The 17,558-nt window shown below is 42.7% G+C and overlaps 1 protein-coding gene across 1 annotated transcript in view; it reads left to right on the top strand.

The window, feature by feature from the left end:
- AP1S3 (adaptor-related protein complex 1, sigma 3 subunit) overlaps positions 1 to 17,354 on the top strand; it is a 22,041-nt gene extending 4,687 nt beyond the window's left edge. Inside the window, 6 exon segments of the mRNA XM_010001656.1 lie at positions 5,876 to 6,029; positions 6,287 to 6,332; positions 13,412 to 13,590; positions 14,780 to 14,888; positions 15,857 to 15,994; positions 16,883 to 17,354. Coding sequence (XP_009999958.1) covers positions 5,876 to 6,029; positions 6,287 to 6,332; positions 13,412 to 13,590; positions 14,780 to 14,888; positions 15,857 to 15,994; positions 16,883 to 16,918 — 662 coding nt within the window. The 3' untranslated portion in view covers positions 16,919 to 17,354.
- Positions 17,355 to 17,558: the final 204 nt, after the last annotated feature.

Below are 17,558 nucleotides of genomic sequence, written 5' to 3'. Positions count from 1 at the left end.
ATGACTGCGCAGGGTGTCTTTAGTGCGTCATCTACTGCTACTGTACTTAAGGACCCGGAGCCCCTCGACGGGGCTGGGGCCGGGCTGGAGCGGGGCTGCCCCCGTTCCCTTCCCCCGCGGGGAGCCCGGGGACACCCAGCGCGGGGCCAGCCTGGGCGCCGCTTTCCCGAGAGCCCAAAGCAAACAGAGATGTTTGCGAGCTGCCCGGGAAAGCAAAGTCCCCGCCGAGGTGGGCTCGACCCTGGGCCGGCGCTGCCACCCGAACAGCCCCGTCCTGGTGTGCCCGGGGAGCCGACGCTGGTCTTGGGGGAAACTTACTGAAACAGGGTTTTGCCGGAATAATCCCCGTTGGCTTTAAATAGAGGTAAAATGTGTTCTTTGTCAAAGTGCCTGCCAGCCTGGCTGCCCCAGGAAGCCGAAATGCGGCTTCCAAGCAGGTTTCAGCAAGGCTTGCACCTGTTTGGAGGAAATGAAAGTAAAGTTATTTTGCTTTGTTTTCCCACCCATGGGGTGAGCTTGGGTCACACTGGTCGCCTTTTGTAGCCAACCAGGAAAACAAGGCTTTTACACGGAGCGGTTTTTTGAAGCCTTCCTGTAACTTGAGGAGCTTAGGATCAGGTCAGCTCCAGTGGCCTGGAGAGGGACCGGAGGTGGTTTCATATGGATCTGTGTCTTTCTGATGGCTCTGGTGTCAGAGCCGGGCAGTGTTGGGCAGTGGGTTTTCCTGTGACAGGAGCTTTGGGAAGAGCTTTTCCCCATGGGTATAGTGGTTCCAGGTAAGTGGAGAGCTTGGGCAGCAGCCTTGCCTCCAGCTTTGGTGTTTCTTCTCAGTTGCCTCATTGTAGGGGGGTTGTAGGAACTTACCTCTGCTTTTCCATCAAGTAATGTGTCTGTGTGTGTCTGGTTCCTCGTATGTTGTCTATTAGCGACCAGTCTGTGTGTGCACCCAGCTCCATGGCTGGGCAGAGGTGGCAGCAGCAGCTCATTTTAGCTTGGAAAGGGGCAGCAGCTCTTGAGGTTCAAAGGCTGATGGGCAGGATCCAGGGAGAGAGGCCCTTTGAGTCTCCAGTGCTGTGCTTGCTGGTGGTTTGGTGGGATCAGAAAAGGTTGCTGTGGTTATTCTCTTTTGTTAAGCATGATGACCAATATTCTCAGAATAATGGCTAGATTTTCCCCAAGGAGAGCTGTGGGCTGTCAAGCAGTAAGATGGTCAGTGATGCCTCCTAATTGAGAAACCATCTCACTGCTTGATAATTCAGACTTGGGGCAGGTTCTGCAAGCCTGCCCTGAGCCTCTTTCTTGCACAGTTTTGCCTGTTGTGTGCATCTGTAATGCCAGTTACTGGCAGTGCAGCAGTCTCTCAGCTCCTTCATCAGAGATCAAGTGTTGTTGTTTGTCTCCATCCTCAAAGGCTGTTGTTTCTTTTCAGTGGTTTAACTGGAATGCTAAGTATGTGTTAGTCTAGTGTATTTATAAAGGTGTACCTGTCATTATGTTTGCAAATAGAGTATGCACAGTAATGAACCTGCAGATGGCTATGCAGTCTCCATACCTTAAGTCTCCATATGGGTATAAATTCTGGTTACACCCTGAGACAGCCTTACATGTCTGTTTCCCTTGGGTAAAGCTTATGTAAACAACTGGAGTTCCTATTTTACCCTTGAAGGTCAGTGATATGGGAGCTGATTTCAGGGAAGCTGATCTTGGAACTCTCCCTGATTCACTTTACAAATGTCAGTTTTCAAAGCACTCACAGCGGTCCCAGGGGAGTGCTGCTTACAGTAGTGCTGCTTATTGGTAATTATTGGCAATTTGGAGACTGTCTGCAGCACTGATCGTTACAGTTTTATAAGGTGACTGTGCATTCTTGCCATTTATTTTTTTTTCCCCTTTCCTGAGGTCATAGTACAAACCCTTGCTGGTGTTATCAGACTAACTAGTGCTGTCAGCCTTTCCCCATTCTCCTGCTGTAGAACCAGTACTGATGAAAGGGTGCTTTTGTCAGGGTACTCTTTCACTTAAAATTCCTCTGTCTGTCATCCAGTCTCTGTGAAGGGCTTGTTACACTGGGTTATGCGTCAGGAAATAAGGGTTACTGGGTTACAAACCCAAGAATAAGCCTTATTCAGGCTCACGAGCAAAAAACTTTCAACAGGTCATTTGAACTCTCTGTAGATTGGTTCCTTGGGTTTGGCATGACATAGTTGTCCTTGCCACCTTTTTCTGTATTTTGAGATCTGAATGGAAGGTTCTTGTGTTTGTCTTAGCATGAGCGTTGTTTCAATTGTTTGCTTTGTTGCAGATTTCCAGGGAGGTTTCAGGAAAGAGTCTTCAGCAAAGCTGAAGCTGTAGTCTTTCATTGCCTTCAAATGTTGCAACACCTTGATCCTACTGCGACCTCAGTGTTAGCAGTGTTCCTTTCATGACAGTACATGGCTCTGCCTAGTTTTGAGTGTAGAATTGATGCCTGCGTGGTAAAGGACCTGCTTCCCTTCTACCTGTGCTGCTCATCAGTACAGTGTGAAAAATTAGTACTTGTGGGCATGATCTGAAACCCTGGAGAAAGACCACATGTGCCCCATTGAGCACAGGGGCTCTATCAGCGTATTTGGCCTGAATAGAAAAGGAGTTGGCAAGCACTGTTTCCACATAGCAAGGCATTTGACACCAGTTGCTGATCTAGAAGTTAGGTGGATATAATAGTTGGAAGCGACTGCAGCTGCTGACACCTGCCTGGTGTTTGGAAATGAACTCTCAGCTATAATGAATGTTGTCCTTGCCAACAGTCTCGATGCTTTTAATTGTTAAAATAGGCAGAGAGTTGCAAAAGGTATTTTCAATGGTGCATGGAATTTACTATCTACAGTTTGAAGAACAACTGTTTCTCCACTCTATGATACAGCTGTCTGTCACCCTAGCAAAGGCAATGAACCTTGCCTCTAGGCATTTACCTCTGAAGGACAAGGACAGCAGATTAGAATATATGAGGAAAGGAGAGTAAATTTCAAATAAGTGATTCTTGTTTGAGGCAACATCCTACATGAAAACAAACAAAACCAACAAAAAAGAGTCCATGTGATATTTCTTTATTTATCTTGTTGTAGTAGATAATGATGATGAAATGGTATCCTTTTTAGAAGACCCTCAATAGATGCACTTCGCATCTTGGAAAGAGATTACTATAGGGGAAGTGATGGAAATGCATGAAGTAATTAACACGATAAAGAACGGTTCTTACAAGAAAAGTCACGGTACATCCTGTGACATTTTTAGGCACTAAATGTAAAGGAAACAAAAGGGAATACTTTTTTCACACAGTGTAGATGAATGTTCTTAATCTGCTGCCAAGGGTGCTGTGGGTGTCCTAATAGTTAGGCGGTGCATAGAGGATGGGTTGCCTGGATCCAGTTTCTGGCCTCGAATACTTGAACCTGTGGTTCCTGGAGGGGACAACCAGAATGATTTTACACATGCCCTATTACTTTTGATCTCCCCTTCTTCAAGCTGCTCAGATCAGAGTACTGCTTAGATCCACAATCTGGTATTCATTTGTTCCCTGTGATTCAGTTGGACTTTTGAATACCAGGCTGTGGAGTTTACTAGGGAAAACGTTTTTGAAGGTTCTTCTCAGGAATTCTGTAATCTCTGATTGTTGATGTGATCCTCTTCCAGTTTTGGATGTTCTCTCTGAAGTACTCACAATCATTACAGATTTTCACCACTGCAGTAGTGGCTGCTCTGAACTGGCTGGCTGTGCAGTAATTGCAGTACACATTTTGCTGTCTCTGGGTAATGAGTTTATTTCCAGAAAGAAAAAATAAATGTTATAATCTGCTGATCCTTTGCTGAAGCATTTTATTTTTATTTAATATCTTCACTAACAAATAAGGAAATTGGAGACATGTCTCAGAGCCAGGGGTTACTAGGATGTGGAGTGCCTGGAAGGTTTTGGAGAAAGCCGTGGGCATCTGGGTAGGGAAATGCAGGAAGAGAGCTGGAAGAGTCATGGGCAGCCTGGGCTAGGAGGAGGCATGAAAATGCTGCCAAGCACATGGACCATGAAAAATACTTGCTGATTTTCTGTATCCTTATTTGCTTCAAAATCCCATTCTTTATAAGCCATCCCCTAGACCTTCAGCCTTCTGAAGGCATCAGATAAATGCAAGAGCAGCAAAGGGGCAAAATTATGAGAGTACTGAGGAAACCGATGAGTCAGGGAGGGCAGGTAGAGATGCTCTTCCCTGAAGTACATACAAGATACATGCTTTGGCATATACATCAGGCTTTTAGGTGAGCCCCTTGTAGTCTTTCCAGTGATGCCTAAATTAAAACCATACTGCTACTCCAAAAAGAATTCTTTCTGTACCACATAAGCACAATTACCATCCCTGTCCATTCATTTCCCTACTGTCCTATTCCTACAGGCTGTCATCTGCATCTTTTTGGCTTCTTTGGCTGAATGCTTTCTTAAGTGGCCAACCCTGGGCCTTCGCATTTTTGCAAATATTGCAGTTTAGAGAGGTACAAGAACCAGTCTTGGAATATAGTATCGAGTCACTGAGGTAGGATGGGAAAGCAAAAATTTTTGTGTGTTTGGAGGCAAGCCTGACATGCCCTTCTGGCCAAACGTGTCTTTCTGGGTTAGTATGTCCTGAATTTATGTTTCTCAATATCACAGAGGAAACCCCAGGTACTGTATGCACCTATCTTTTTCTTTGCCAACTTGCTTCATTTGTGTAGGTTGTCCATCTGCTATCCTCTGTCCAGACCTGGTGAGAGATGGCATTGAGATCCGTCTTCACCAGCCACTAAATGCCTGTTGTTGCCCTGCTGCTTGCTTTTAGAGCTTGAAGGTAGTTCTTTTCAGATACTTTAAGTTCTCGGTGGCTTGATAACCAGTGCAGGAACTCCTGCATGGTCATCACCCTTTGCTTAGTCCCCTGAGGCAAATGATAGACACAAACCACAAAGGAATGAGAAACTGAATCACTTTTTTTGAAGAATATGTAGAAATATACTGTGTTGTGCCTTTGTCTTGGAATGCTGCATGCTGGAAGGAGGACGTGTAGTGCTGGATGAGTGTCTGCCTGTCTGCTCCAGAAAAGCCATGGGAATGGCTACATGGAACTGCACAACTCAACAGCCACCCAGCTCAGGGGATGAGGAAGGCACCAGTACCTCATGTATCTCCTTTCCTCCAGGTATCATGACAAGACCCAGATGAATAGCAGAATTAATTTTTGATCCATTTTTTCATTATGGATGCTAAATTTTGGGCCAACATAAAGCATTTTGTGAGATGCTGTGGTCTGGCACTTCTGTAAACAATGGTTGCTTCTTTTCTGTTTAGGTTATTAAATCCATGTTTGTTTTTAACCTTAATGGAAATACGCCATTTAAAAAGGAATATTGCTATTTTCTCCCTTGAAAATGCCTAAATGAAACACTTCAGTGTTTCAAAAAAATTACTCCTGTGTTCTTTCAGGTTCATTCACAAATGTGATCCTAATTCACATGTATCTTCAGTCCTTCCAGAATTCAGGTTTTCTGTGAGCATCTTTGTTGGGGGCTTGAGGAATGGGTGTGAAGCTGCTGCAGACCTGCAGTGTTCCAGGCACAGGAGTCCCTGGGCAGGAGCACTATCAGTCAGCTGGCCAAGGAGCCACGGCAACTCCTAACTTTCTGGTGTGCACACCCTGTCCCAGAGCAGAGCTTTTTAACTTGGCTCCTGGAAAGGTCAGAGGCAAGGGAAGGGCACTGCAGTGCCTTTGCATAGCAGGGCTTTGCAAATACCTAGTAAGACACACTGGAAATGAGAAGAGCCTGCACCTTTGCCAGAGACCTTTGAGGTAGACTTTATCTGTTTCTCTGCCAGATGTTCAAGGAACAGACAGGGAAGAAGACTTTTGTGACTGTAAAGCACACTGGGGCTATAGTGAATTAGAGGGAGCTCTCAGCAGCTTGTTCAGCCTCTTCCCGGTCTCCTCCTTACAGCAACCTCATGAAGATTTCCGCTGCCTCCCAAAAATGTATAAACAAAAACACCACTGAGAGCCCAGCCCGGGAGGCAGGAGGGATGTGATTACCTAGTTAATAATTGGTCTGAGTGTCTTCAGCTTGTTCTGCTTTCAGTAAGGTCAGCCAGCTAGCATCCCTACCACCGTCTGTCCCCAGCAGTGGCTGCTTCACAGGGCTGCTCTGTGCTCTCTGGGCTGCTCTCAGACTGCAGTGTGAGACAGGTCTTATGTGAACTCCCCGCCTGGATCTGTTCCTGCTTATTGCCTAGAAACTGGAGCAATTCCACTGGCAGGAGTAGATGAAGAAAACAGAGAGTAATCATCTTCTGTAGAAGATGGATGTCATTGCCTGCATCTGCCTCCTCGGAGCTGAGCTACCTGGGAAAGCTGAGCTGCCTCTGCTCTCCAGAGAGGTGCTGGGAACACGGCTTTGCTGTTGGTGGGACGCCCGGCAGCCTGCGAGGAGGAGGCAGAGGCCCAGGCATGTTGTGCTGCAGGGAGGGGGTTGTTGCCCTGCATCTGCCTCCTCGGAGCTGAGCTACCTGGGAAAGCTGAGCTGCCTCTGCTCTCCAGAGAGGTGCTGGGAACACGGCTTTGCTGTTGGTGGGACGCCCGGCAGCCTGCGAGGAGGAGGCAGAGGCCAAGGCATGTTGTGCTGCAGGGCGGGGGTTGTTGCAGGAATGCCACCAGTGCATGAGAAATGAGCCAAGGTCGGGAGGACCAGACCTGCTGGAGGCAGCGATAAGCAGGAGCAAAGCTGGGGGGAGGTTGTGGGGCACTTACGGCTTCCGTTGACTTTCTTTTCTGATCCTTAGGTAGGGATCACAAGTGGGGGGAGCTTCAAGATGTTTTGGTTTAGAACCTGAGCTCACCTATACTGTTTTGATTACAGTTTTATTTAACTCATGTGAGGCTATCAAGTAGGTTCTTGGCTGAGTCAATACTATATAGTGTAAATATCCCTTAAATGCTAGTTTGCTGGTCAATTTAAAATCTTCAGTAATAGGATAAGGCTGACTTCTGCATCATGAAAAGCATAAAATCAATGTGTAACTCTAGTCACGTGTTGCTATAATGATCTGGCACAGCTTTTATTACATGGACTTTGGATGTATTGTTTAGGGGAAATTGTTCAGAAATGCTGCTAATGGAGATGAAGCGAGAAAGTGTTCTGTGCCAGTTAGGCAGCAATACACTGCTTGGTTACTTTTGTGCTGCAGTTTTTTCATTTACTTTTCCTTTTCTTACTTGCTTACATAATACAGACTGTCTATGTTTTAAATTTTAAAGCTGAGATTCTGCAGTATTTCCCAAACATCTGTCAGCTTCTGGGCTGCCATGAATAAGTTTTGGTAACAGGGTAAATGAATATTTATTTTAATCAAGTAGTCTGTTTCTTGGGGTTTACATAATTGCTTTAAAAGTCCCTAAAATCCTAAAAGGTATGTATTAAAGGTAGGTTACCAGGTGGGGACTTTGTACAGGAGCAGAATACCAACATAACTGTACTTCATGTCATGTTATTCTGTATCTTCCTAGTGTGGCTAGACTGTTAATCTGTTAGGTCAATGGTTGTCTATTTGGTACGTCTTTCTCATTTCACCCTAAATTCCTGGCATTCCAAACCATCTGTTTGCTCAGAGTAGCTATTCATTTTTTCTTGGAAATACTTCAATATTTACTCTTTTCCCTTCATAAAAACTCAAAGCAAAAACCGAAAGGAATTTTTTACTCTTGAAATGTTTTGGATCAAAAAAAGAATCAACTATTGACTAGAATAATTTGGATGGTCAGACTTCTTAAAATAAGTATTTTAATGACAATAGGTTTTGTTCATTTTCAGACATAATATAAGTGCTAATAAAAAGATTCTGGACAGCTGTCTGTTTTGGGAAGGACATTCTTTCATACTGGAGGAAACCATGACAAACAGTAAAAGATAAGCAGAATGTGGACTCAGCTAGACTACAGCAATGCCAGAAGATCAAGCAGACTTCAAGAAAGTCAGAATAAGTGAAAGGAGAATTTTATGCTAAGAAGTTGCTGCCTTTCAACCAGGTACAGCCAGTCAGTCTGGTTTTCCCCAGTCTGCTGTCAGCAGCTGTTGTCATGTCAGCAGCCAAAGCTGTGGCTTTTTTCATCCCATCTCCCTTTTTATGTGGTCCTTGAGTCTTTCTTTATTAGCATGTCATGTATTGCCTGTTGCCCCAGTGGCAGCAGCAGGCTTAAATGGAAAGTTTCTCAGTTGTGCCAGGCTGTCTGGTTGAGGATACTAATGCCTAATTTGCAAATTTTAGTTAACTTGTGAATTTTAGGAATCTCTCTTTTATAAACATCACTTTGATTTGGGGTGGGGGGGCTCATAACTGAATTTAGGAAGATTGGAGCTGAAGTGGAGTCTAAACCTAAGTTCTGCTGAAGCGACAGGGCTGCCTAGCTGAGCAAATCCTTGCCCAAACCAAGCACCCAGGAAAGAACAAGAAGGATCTTTGCTTTTCACAGTCTCCCGGCTGCCATATCCTATTCAGCCTTCCCACCCCTTAGGCTCACTGGAGTCCTCCCATTTCCCTGTCCTCCTCTCCCACCAAGGAACCTGGAGCAGCCAGATGCCACAGAACAGGTTTGAAACCAGTCTGCAAATGTTATGCAGGTTGAATTATGAGAGGAGGAGAAGCATTCCTAGCACAGGTTCTTCTCACAGAAGGATGAATTAAAGCCTCTGTATTGACCTCTGGAGTTCACCTCACAGGAAGAAATGTGGCATCTTTTCCTTGTCTATGTCATTGTATGGGTAACCTGGAGAATCAGCATTTTGGGAGTCAGCAAAGTTGCTTTGTCTTCCCGTGTAGTCTTTATCTGATATCCCTACAGGTGTTTTTTCTGTATGTACTAGAATATAGTCTGGAGTCCTTTAGCCAGTTGTACTGAATGTTGCAGTACAGATTGGGTTAAGTTTTAAAACCTCTGTAAGAGCTACAGGTGTTCAGAGTTTGAAACCAGGGAGCCAACTGTGAAGTATTTGATAGGTCTGGAATGTGAAATGCCAAATACTGGGGAAGGCTGCACCAAAGGGGACCTCCAGTCTTGACAGGGAACAGTACAGAAGACAAGCTTGGGTGAGCTGCTTATCAGATCTTAACAGCCCATTAGTGAAAGGAGGGAAAGGTCTCCCAAGGAAGGTGAAAAAAATCACAGTGTGCATTAATTTTATGTATTTTATTTATATTTGCTGTTTGTGAAGTAAGTAAAATTTAATGTATTTTATATTTTTAACATCTGTTCTCTTTACTGTAAAATTACTGTATATTGAAGTCTACTATTTGATTTTTTGTAGCCCTGAAATTCAGGGTGTCTGCTATCCTGATAGAGTTTTGTAGATCCCAATAAAACAGAAGGCCGTGTAACTTTCCAACCTCTTATATAGCTTGCAGTTGATGGCTGCAGTTGATTCAGAGATGCATGGGGAGGGGATAGAGTTCAGGTTTAGAAATCTGGTTTAAATGCTTGTTTTAAAAACCAAACCTCACACTGTTTTTCCAACTAGAAAATAATGACCTGCAAATAGCAAATGCAGTCATTTAGGCTGCTTACTGACGTTTATGGAGATAATTTTGCACAGTCCTGTAGGTTGTTGGGTCTGATGCAGTAAAACAAGCTAATAAAATTAAACTCAGCTCCCAGACTAAAGCTTGTCTCCTACAGATTCTGCATGTGCAGGCAGCCGATGCTCCCACAGGAACTGCGCTCCTCATCCCTACCCACTCAGGCTTGGACCTAAAAATTCCTTCTGGCGTCGCCCCTGGGTCTGGTGATTGTTAGTCACAGTCAGTGCCCTAGAATGGAAGGAAAGGAAGGCAAACACCCTGCTTCAGAGGTATTTTGCTCTAAGCAAGTCATTTGCCTTTGTTTTCCTCTGGAATTAGAACTTTTAAAGATGAGTAAAACATGGCAGGATCATCTACCTCTGTGTGCAGTCTGGCTGCTGAAAACCAACCAAAAATTTCTTAATCAACATCCGTCTTGTCATTAGCACTATAGGAAGGCAAATAAGTTCACACAGCTAAAGAGCAAGGAACAGATGAGCTGTTAGATATGTTTATGCAGTACTTCCAACATTTCCAGGTTTATTGGTGCATCAGAATATTTCCAGAGAGCTGTAATGAGCAGAGCTAGGAGAGGAGAGAGGATTGTGTTGTATCATGTCAGGGTGGCTGGGCAGTGAAGCTGAACTGAATGAAACAGCATCTACAGCAATTGGATGCTTATGTCTTTCAGTAATTATGCCATTTAAGCTCTTGAGAATGTAATATTATATATCTCCTAGAGAGTTCCCCAGATTGAATGGACTTAGAAAAGGAAAAAGAGGGGTAAAAACAGTTTGTTTTTTTTTCCTTAGTATTTGCAACCTCTACATGATTTAGTTACAGGAGCTCTCAGTTTGTCTATAATATGTTTGTAGGCTTGAGGGTAGCCTATTGTGCTGCACATGGTCAAATTAGAAATGGTCTGCAGTAGGGACTCTTATCTTTTTGATAGCTGTATATATTTCTATAACAGTAAAATTGCCTTATGCGTTATCAGTATATTCTGCATATGAAGTTGTGTGGGTTGGGAGACCAAAAAGACAGGATTTTTGAAGCTTCTATGTAAATATTGATGCATTTAAAATAATTAATGGATATTTTCTGATTGCAAAGAATGTTGCCTCTGCTCATGAAAGTGGTGGTGAAATGGAGAGCAGCTTGCTTTCCTGTGGGTGAAGCTTAGCATCCTGAAGTAAACTGATCAGCAGAAGACAGTGGTAATATTCACACTAGTCCCTGGCTTGTTGGTATTTAACCTTTTAGAGGCATAAAGTTGCTCTCCTGGGGATAAATGTATGACTTAGAAACACTCACATTCAAGGTCTATTTGGTCCAAGACCTGAACCCAAACTGAAATACCCTGTTGTTATCTTTCCCTATTAAAGCACTGCAGGCAAATAGTAGTCACCCTGACGATTTCTCAAACAGCACTAACTTGTTACGCTGAACATGCTCTGATTTTTTGCTAGGGATTCATTGACTGATTCTCTGCATTTTCAATCGAGTCTGATCATCCTCTCCTATCTGATTCACCATGTTTTTAGAAATTTGTATATCAAATAGCTGCTACCTTGGCCTGATTGCTTGTAAATGGACCCCTGCTGACCTGCTGCTCCTATCTGCAGAACCTATGCTCTTTTTTTCAAAAGGCACTCATCTGTACAAAGGCTTTGAAGTTAACATGCTGTGCAGCAAGCAAAATAGTCTTTCATCCATCCAGCTCCGTTCAGTGGACCTGTGTATGGACAGTAAGTGCTGTCCCTTCATCTACTGGAAAGGAGTAACCCTGACAGCTGGAGTATTACCATGTCAAAACCCAGCTGGTAATACGAACAGAGAAAGGCAAGAACATGATGCTTTCATCTTCTCTGTAATCAGGCCATGTGTACTGCCAGCAGCATAATTGTTTTTATTTAGCAAGCTCATCTGGAGAGTATTACAGGACTCAACACAAGACAGCTACAAATTCCTTGTAATTTTATCAAGCACATTAGACTAATGATGGCAAGAGCCATATTTCTAGCAGTAGATCCTGCCACAGGCAGATATGCATAAAACAGTCCATCTTTCCCTAAAATGTTCCCACATTTAAAGTATTTCTCACCATAGTCAGAACTCCTCTCTCTGGATTACCCAACAACTATGACTTAACAGTTAGGGAATGATTCTGAATTATGAATGAATGCAATGTTTAAAATCCAGTTGCTTTTTTTGGTTTGGTTTTTTTGGTGCTTTTTTTTTACATAGAAGCTTCTCTGGTGTATTTCTCTGCTTGGACTTCACCAGAGTGTAGAATGATTTTGTCTTTACAGAAATATGCATTTTAATCTTGATAGTAATTGTGAATATTAACTTTACTCCTCACTGGGGAGGTGAAGTAATGTGGAAGTATAGGAACAGCAGTAAGATGGAGTAGAAAACGAGGGAGAGAAGGCTGTAGACTGAGAAGTTACAGGGAAGGATAAGGCTAGGCTAATGGGAATGGGGATATGGCAAGGGACATGCCTGCTCTTCTGTTGGGAGTTTGCAAGGACTGGGAGCTAGTGAGGAAAATGAGGCTTCTCGGCTTCTCCCTGGTCCTCCCAGCATCAGGAGAAGCCTTGTCTCTGTACAGACAAGTGGCAGTGTGTCTGTCATTGTGCACATGGCTCTGACTGCGGTGAAACATCCTGGAAGTCCCTGACCTCCAACCATTGGTACTGGAGAGAAAAGTGGTGGGGATTCCTGCCAGGAACAGTGCACTTCACAGTGTCTTCAGGCATTGGGAGCATCTCTGACCCTGCTAGTTGTTGTTTTTTTCCATTTAGCAGAGGAGATCCTGTTGAGATGGATGTCATCCTCCAACACTTTCCTGCATTCCTAAAGCCATTTCCATGCTGTGGGTAGATGGCTTACTGTGCTGCTTCAAGACTTTGTATGGTCAGTTATTTTACTCTGCTAATGAAAGTATTTGTATAACTGTGAATTGATAGTTTTCTCCCAAAGGCCCACTGGCATTTAAAAGCTGGCACTTCTGTATTTCAGTAACACTGCTAATGCTAAGCGTGAAAAAATAATGGGGCGAACCATGTAAAATTATCACTAGCTTTAAAATTGAGATTTTAGAACAGTGCACATACCATGTTTTATTTAATGTAATATCCTTGGTCACTGTGGTCTGTCCTTTGTCATTGCAGTCATCTGTTTCGTGATCTGGTGTTTTCTTTAGTAAAACGAATCAAGTTCCCTTTCCACAGCAGCTAATTTCTTCTGGCCCTATAAGCCTCGTCTAGGAACATGCTGCTTTCTTTGTGACCTGAAATAGTTTGGGTACCAAGGTTGTTAGTGATCATTATTACTATTGTTTTTAATCTTGTGCCACGCTGCATCCTTGCCCTCTCTAGCCTTGATGAATACAAGTCTTTATTGCTTTCACTAAGGTGTCTCATCTTACTGGAGGAGGGGCTGGAGCCCTCTTCTCACCACTGCAAAGTAGTGATACTCTTCTTCTTCCCCAGGGAGGGGGTGGAATTGGAAGCAAAGCTGCTGTTTGTGCAAGGTGGGGGAGGACAGGTGGAAGAGGATACAAAGGGGATGCTTAGGGGAGAAGTGCCACAGGGAGGGGAGAGTTGCCAGGGGAAAAAAGAGGAGAGGAGAGGGGAGGGATCTCTGCTCCCACACTCAGCCTCCCCAGACCTCACTGACCCCACATCCAAACATCACACCAGGATATGGAAATGCCATAGCTAACACCTCTCAGATTCCCAGTGCCAAGCAGAGGAATGCTCTGCCCTGGCCCCAACTTTAACCATGTTGCTCTGTTTACTCTAGATACACTTTATACTGCTGTTCAGTCGGCAGGGGAAGTTAAGGCTTCAGAAATGGTACACAACACTACCTGAGAAAGAGAAGAAGAAGATCATTCGAGAAATTGTCCAGATTGTTTTGTCTCGCAATCAAAAAACAAGTAGTTTTGTTGACTGGAAAGACCTCAAGCTTGTTTACAAAAGGTGTGAATAATTTTATTAGAACATATACTTGCTATTCATATAAATAACACATGCTAGAAGAGGAAAAATAAAGGCTCACTTTAAGAAAAACAACAAACCAAGCCCCAAGTGCTAGCTGAAGCCAGAAGGAGCTTGCCATGGGCAATCTAGCAGTGTAACAGCACAGTGTCCCTGGATAACTGGCAGAGTAAACAGTGGGGTGAAAAAATGCTTGTACAATCTGTCAGATGAGAAAAAATGAGAGCAACCTAATAAGTATTAGCGATTGAAATTCTGTTAGAAGGCTGCAGGCTTCACTGCTTCTTCTAATTCTCCAGGGTAGCTTGCCCAGAGGCGTGCTGGGCTTTATCAGGCTCTTTGGGAGGTTTCAGGGACGGTTCTGAGGCACTTGCCACGTCTTGTTAGATTTTATTTTTGCAACATTTGTTGCCCTGGAAAGTGTTAATTCCCATTTCCTTTTCCAAACAAATGACCTGTCCCCAGTTACATGATGCTTAGCATTAACTGCCTGTTAACTCTTGTAAAGCTGTAGCACACAGTGTAGCACACTACAAATTAAGCATCATCTCCCGTTTAGCCAAAATTGAGTTCTATATTGTGAAGTGGTGCATGTAAACATCTGACCAGATGCTGTGGCAAGTTAGGCCTCCAACCGCAGCACCACATGGTTGAAGTAGATTGTTACTTTCATCTTGGGCAGATTTAAACATAAAGTTTTGCTGCAAGTTAGTTATGAAGTTTGTTTGGTCTGAGCAGCTTCATGCTTTCTCTCCCTGTGTAAAACACTGTCAGTCATTTGATAGCTAGCAGGCTTGCTGAGATATAAATCCCTCCACTTTTATTTTTATTTTTTAATAAAGAGCAGTAACTCAATATACAGTTTAATTAACCCCATTACTGTAGTTGTATTGCAGGGAGTAAGGGAGACCTTAAAGTGCTACTGATTTATTGTTTATTTTATTAAGACCAGTGTTGGGTGTGTATCCCACTTTGCCAAGGTTAGTGTTTGTTTTTCTAACTAAATAATTTGCTTAAATCTGATCTTTTAAAGTGGGCTCTGGGACACTGCAAGAATGAAAGGCAATTAGAGACCAGATGAACATTAATTGTCAATTGTGTGACTTCTAAGAGGTGAGCAGGGCACTGAGAATCCAGCTGCTCACTCACATTTTTGCCTGTGTTTTCCTAGGTATGCTAGTTTGTATTTCTGTTGTGCAATAGAAGACCAAGATAATGAGCTCCTGACACTGGAGGTGGTTCATCGCTACGTAGAGCTGCTGGACAGATACTTTGGAAACGTAGGTTTCTCTTTCTCTCATGAACTGCATTCCTGGCTGTCTGATAAGCAGTTACCTGAAGCTGTTTTGCTTTGTTTCCATCTGCACTACTTGCCCTGTAGACTCTCTTAATCCAGAGTGAAATTCATTGCTAAAATAATTTATAAATAGTGCTGAAACTATCATAAGATTGTTTTTCCATCCTTTCTCGCCCCTCAAATTTAAACTTGATAGTTTGTGTATCTTTCTTGAAATAGAATTTGAAGGGAAAGCTTGAGGAAAATTACTTAAAATAACACTGGGTGGTAGTACTTTAATTCTCTCTCCTGACCTTTACAGATACTCTGGGGTTTTTTTGCTTCATAATATTCTGTAATAACAAGGAACATCTGAAGAGGAAAAAGATAAAGTTGTGTTTGTTTGGGGTTTTTTTGTTGTTGTTTTTTTTAAGAAAAGACTTGAGGAACATCCAAAGTCTTTCAGTGAGTCTTTAAAGACTACAAGAGACCCATCTTTTCTATTAATATATTTGAAAATGTTCTTACTGCCTTAATTAATCTCTCATTTAAATCACTGTGCCATGACTCATGTTTGTATGGCCTCAAAACAAAAGAGCAGCTGGTGACTGCAAGGTCACTAGGACAGGGGATTTGTCTTGCTCTGTGAAACTGTGCATGAACATATATAACCCATATTACAAGTGCTGTATTAAACCTATTAGAAGGTTAGTAGGCTAGGAAGTCAGCTTTCTTCTCTGAAAACCAGTGTGAATGTAGTATATAAAATACAGAAAGGGGAATGAATATCTTTCCTGTAAGTCTAGGTTATATATATGAAGACACTATGTGCAGAAGCTGCAATATTACCTACTATGCAGCACCTTCTCCCTGCTACCTGCCACAGGAGTGCATGTGTTGAATACATTTGATCATTAGTGCTTACAATGCTGTGAAAGTGATTTCAGTGTGGGTGTCCTTTTCCTCTGGCAGGTATGCGAGCTGGACATTATCTTCAATTTTGAAAAAGCTTATTTTATTCTTGATGAGTTCATAATTGGGGGAGAGGTGCAAGAAACTTCAAAGCGGTCTGCAGTGAAAGCCATAGAAGAGTCTGACATGTTGCAGGAGGTAAGGCAGAGGAAGACAAAAGGCAAACAGCTTGTCTTCCTACATCATCTTTGTTTGGCAGGAGCTTAAAATACAGCTAAGCACTTCCACTACTTAATTACCCAAATGTGTCTTCAGTTTCAGTGAGTACAACAGTGCAGTTAGGGTAGCAGATACATAAACTTTCAGTGGATCCCTCTTGCATCTCCCAGAGTCATCTGGAGACTCTTCATGTGCTGCTGTTATAATCTAGTTTATCTGCTAGAGTTTTTGAGATATTATGTTAAGAAATAGCTTAAGACATATCTCAGATATTTATATAACATAAGAACCTAACCTAAGATTATATTTCATGTGTACATGTGTATATATAAATACAGAAAAACCTAATTTGTTTCACTAAATACATTGGAAACAGACAATTTGCTATTAACACTTAAAACTGAAGAGAGTACGTGCTGGCAAACTCCACCTTCCTTCAAGAACACCTGTGTAGTTTTTCTGCAGGGCACTGGTATGTAACCTTTATTCAGAACCCTGCAGGAATTCTCTTGTGCAACTTGCACCTTTGAGCCAGGAATGGCAAAAGCAGTTGAATGGGATTCATTTTTTCCTAAGGTAGTGAAGGATCCATTATAATCCTGAAGGAAACTGCACATTGGTAGAACTGGCTAGGGACACTGTCTGTGAGTGGAACAGTTTTGCACAGTGGTCTGGCATTTGCACGTGAAACTAAGCCAGCTACGTACAAAGGCCAGTGAGTTTAGCCACAACCATGGTGTGTCAAGATTTGAAGATTAGATTCTAAAACACTGTTAAGTTTCTTAAGCAGAGCACAAGAGAGTTTGTTTGAATATTTCTGTGCTGCTTCGGAATGCATCAGTTGTTTCTTTCTTTCTTCCCCCCCAGACAGTGGAAGAGTACATGAACAAGCCTGCATTTTAATGTTAAAATGACCTGGAGAGAGAACTTCTGTATGCACCTGTAAAATGCACTTCCTGAAACTGCTTCCCAATGTGCCAGATCCTCAGAGAAATACCAAAAACCAATAACTAGAGGGGTTTGTTTGTATGATGGTGACGATGGTCAGCTCATGTAGCACAGGGTTTAACAATTCTGTACTTGGATTACTCTGCATGAGTTTCTCAGAGTTGTTATTACCCTTAATCTAGTTTCTCTTCTTGCTGGACTAAACACTTGTTTTGTACCATGTATTTTATCTACAGGTTTTGTCATCATAAAATGTTATTCTTACAGTACTTTGAAGAGGTATTTTTACTAGTTTTGGTCCACTGCTGACCGTATGACTCTACTTTTGTACAAATGTCCATTATTTTGAATGTAATCATTATTATGCTCTAATAATAATTTGTTTTCTAAAAGCCAAATTATTGTGGGCTCTGATTTCACCAGCTTGTTTTGAAATATTAACCCATCTAGTATAAGAAGAAATGTGCTTTTCTTTGGGCTGCCCCCTTTCTTCCTCCTATTTTCTGCTCTACTCTGCTAATAAGACTGCTTGAACTGCTACTAGAGTGCACTCCACACCTCCATTTAATCTGGACGACTGTTCTGACTTGAGATA

The sequence above is a fragment of the Chaetura pelagica genome, unplaced genomic scaffold (genome assembly GCF_000747805.2).
Source record: "Chaetura pelagica isolate M959 unplaced genomic scaffold, ChaPel_1.0 scaffold207, whole genome shotgun sequence".
In the NCBI taxonomy this organism is placed as follows: domain Eukaryota; kingdom Metazoa; phylum Chordata; class Aves; order Apodiformes; family Apodidae; genus Chaetura; species Chaetura pelagica.
The sequence above is the reverse complement of the archived record's forward strand: the minus strand, read 5'-3'. Positions and strand labels throughout refer to the sequence as shown.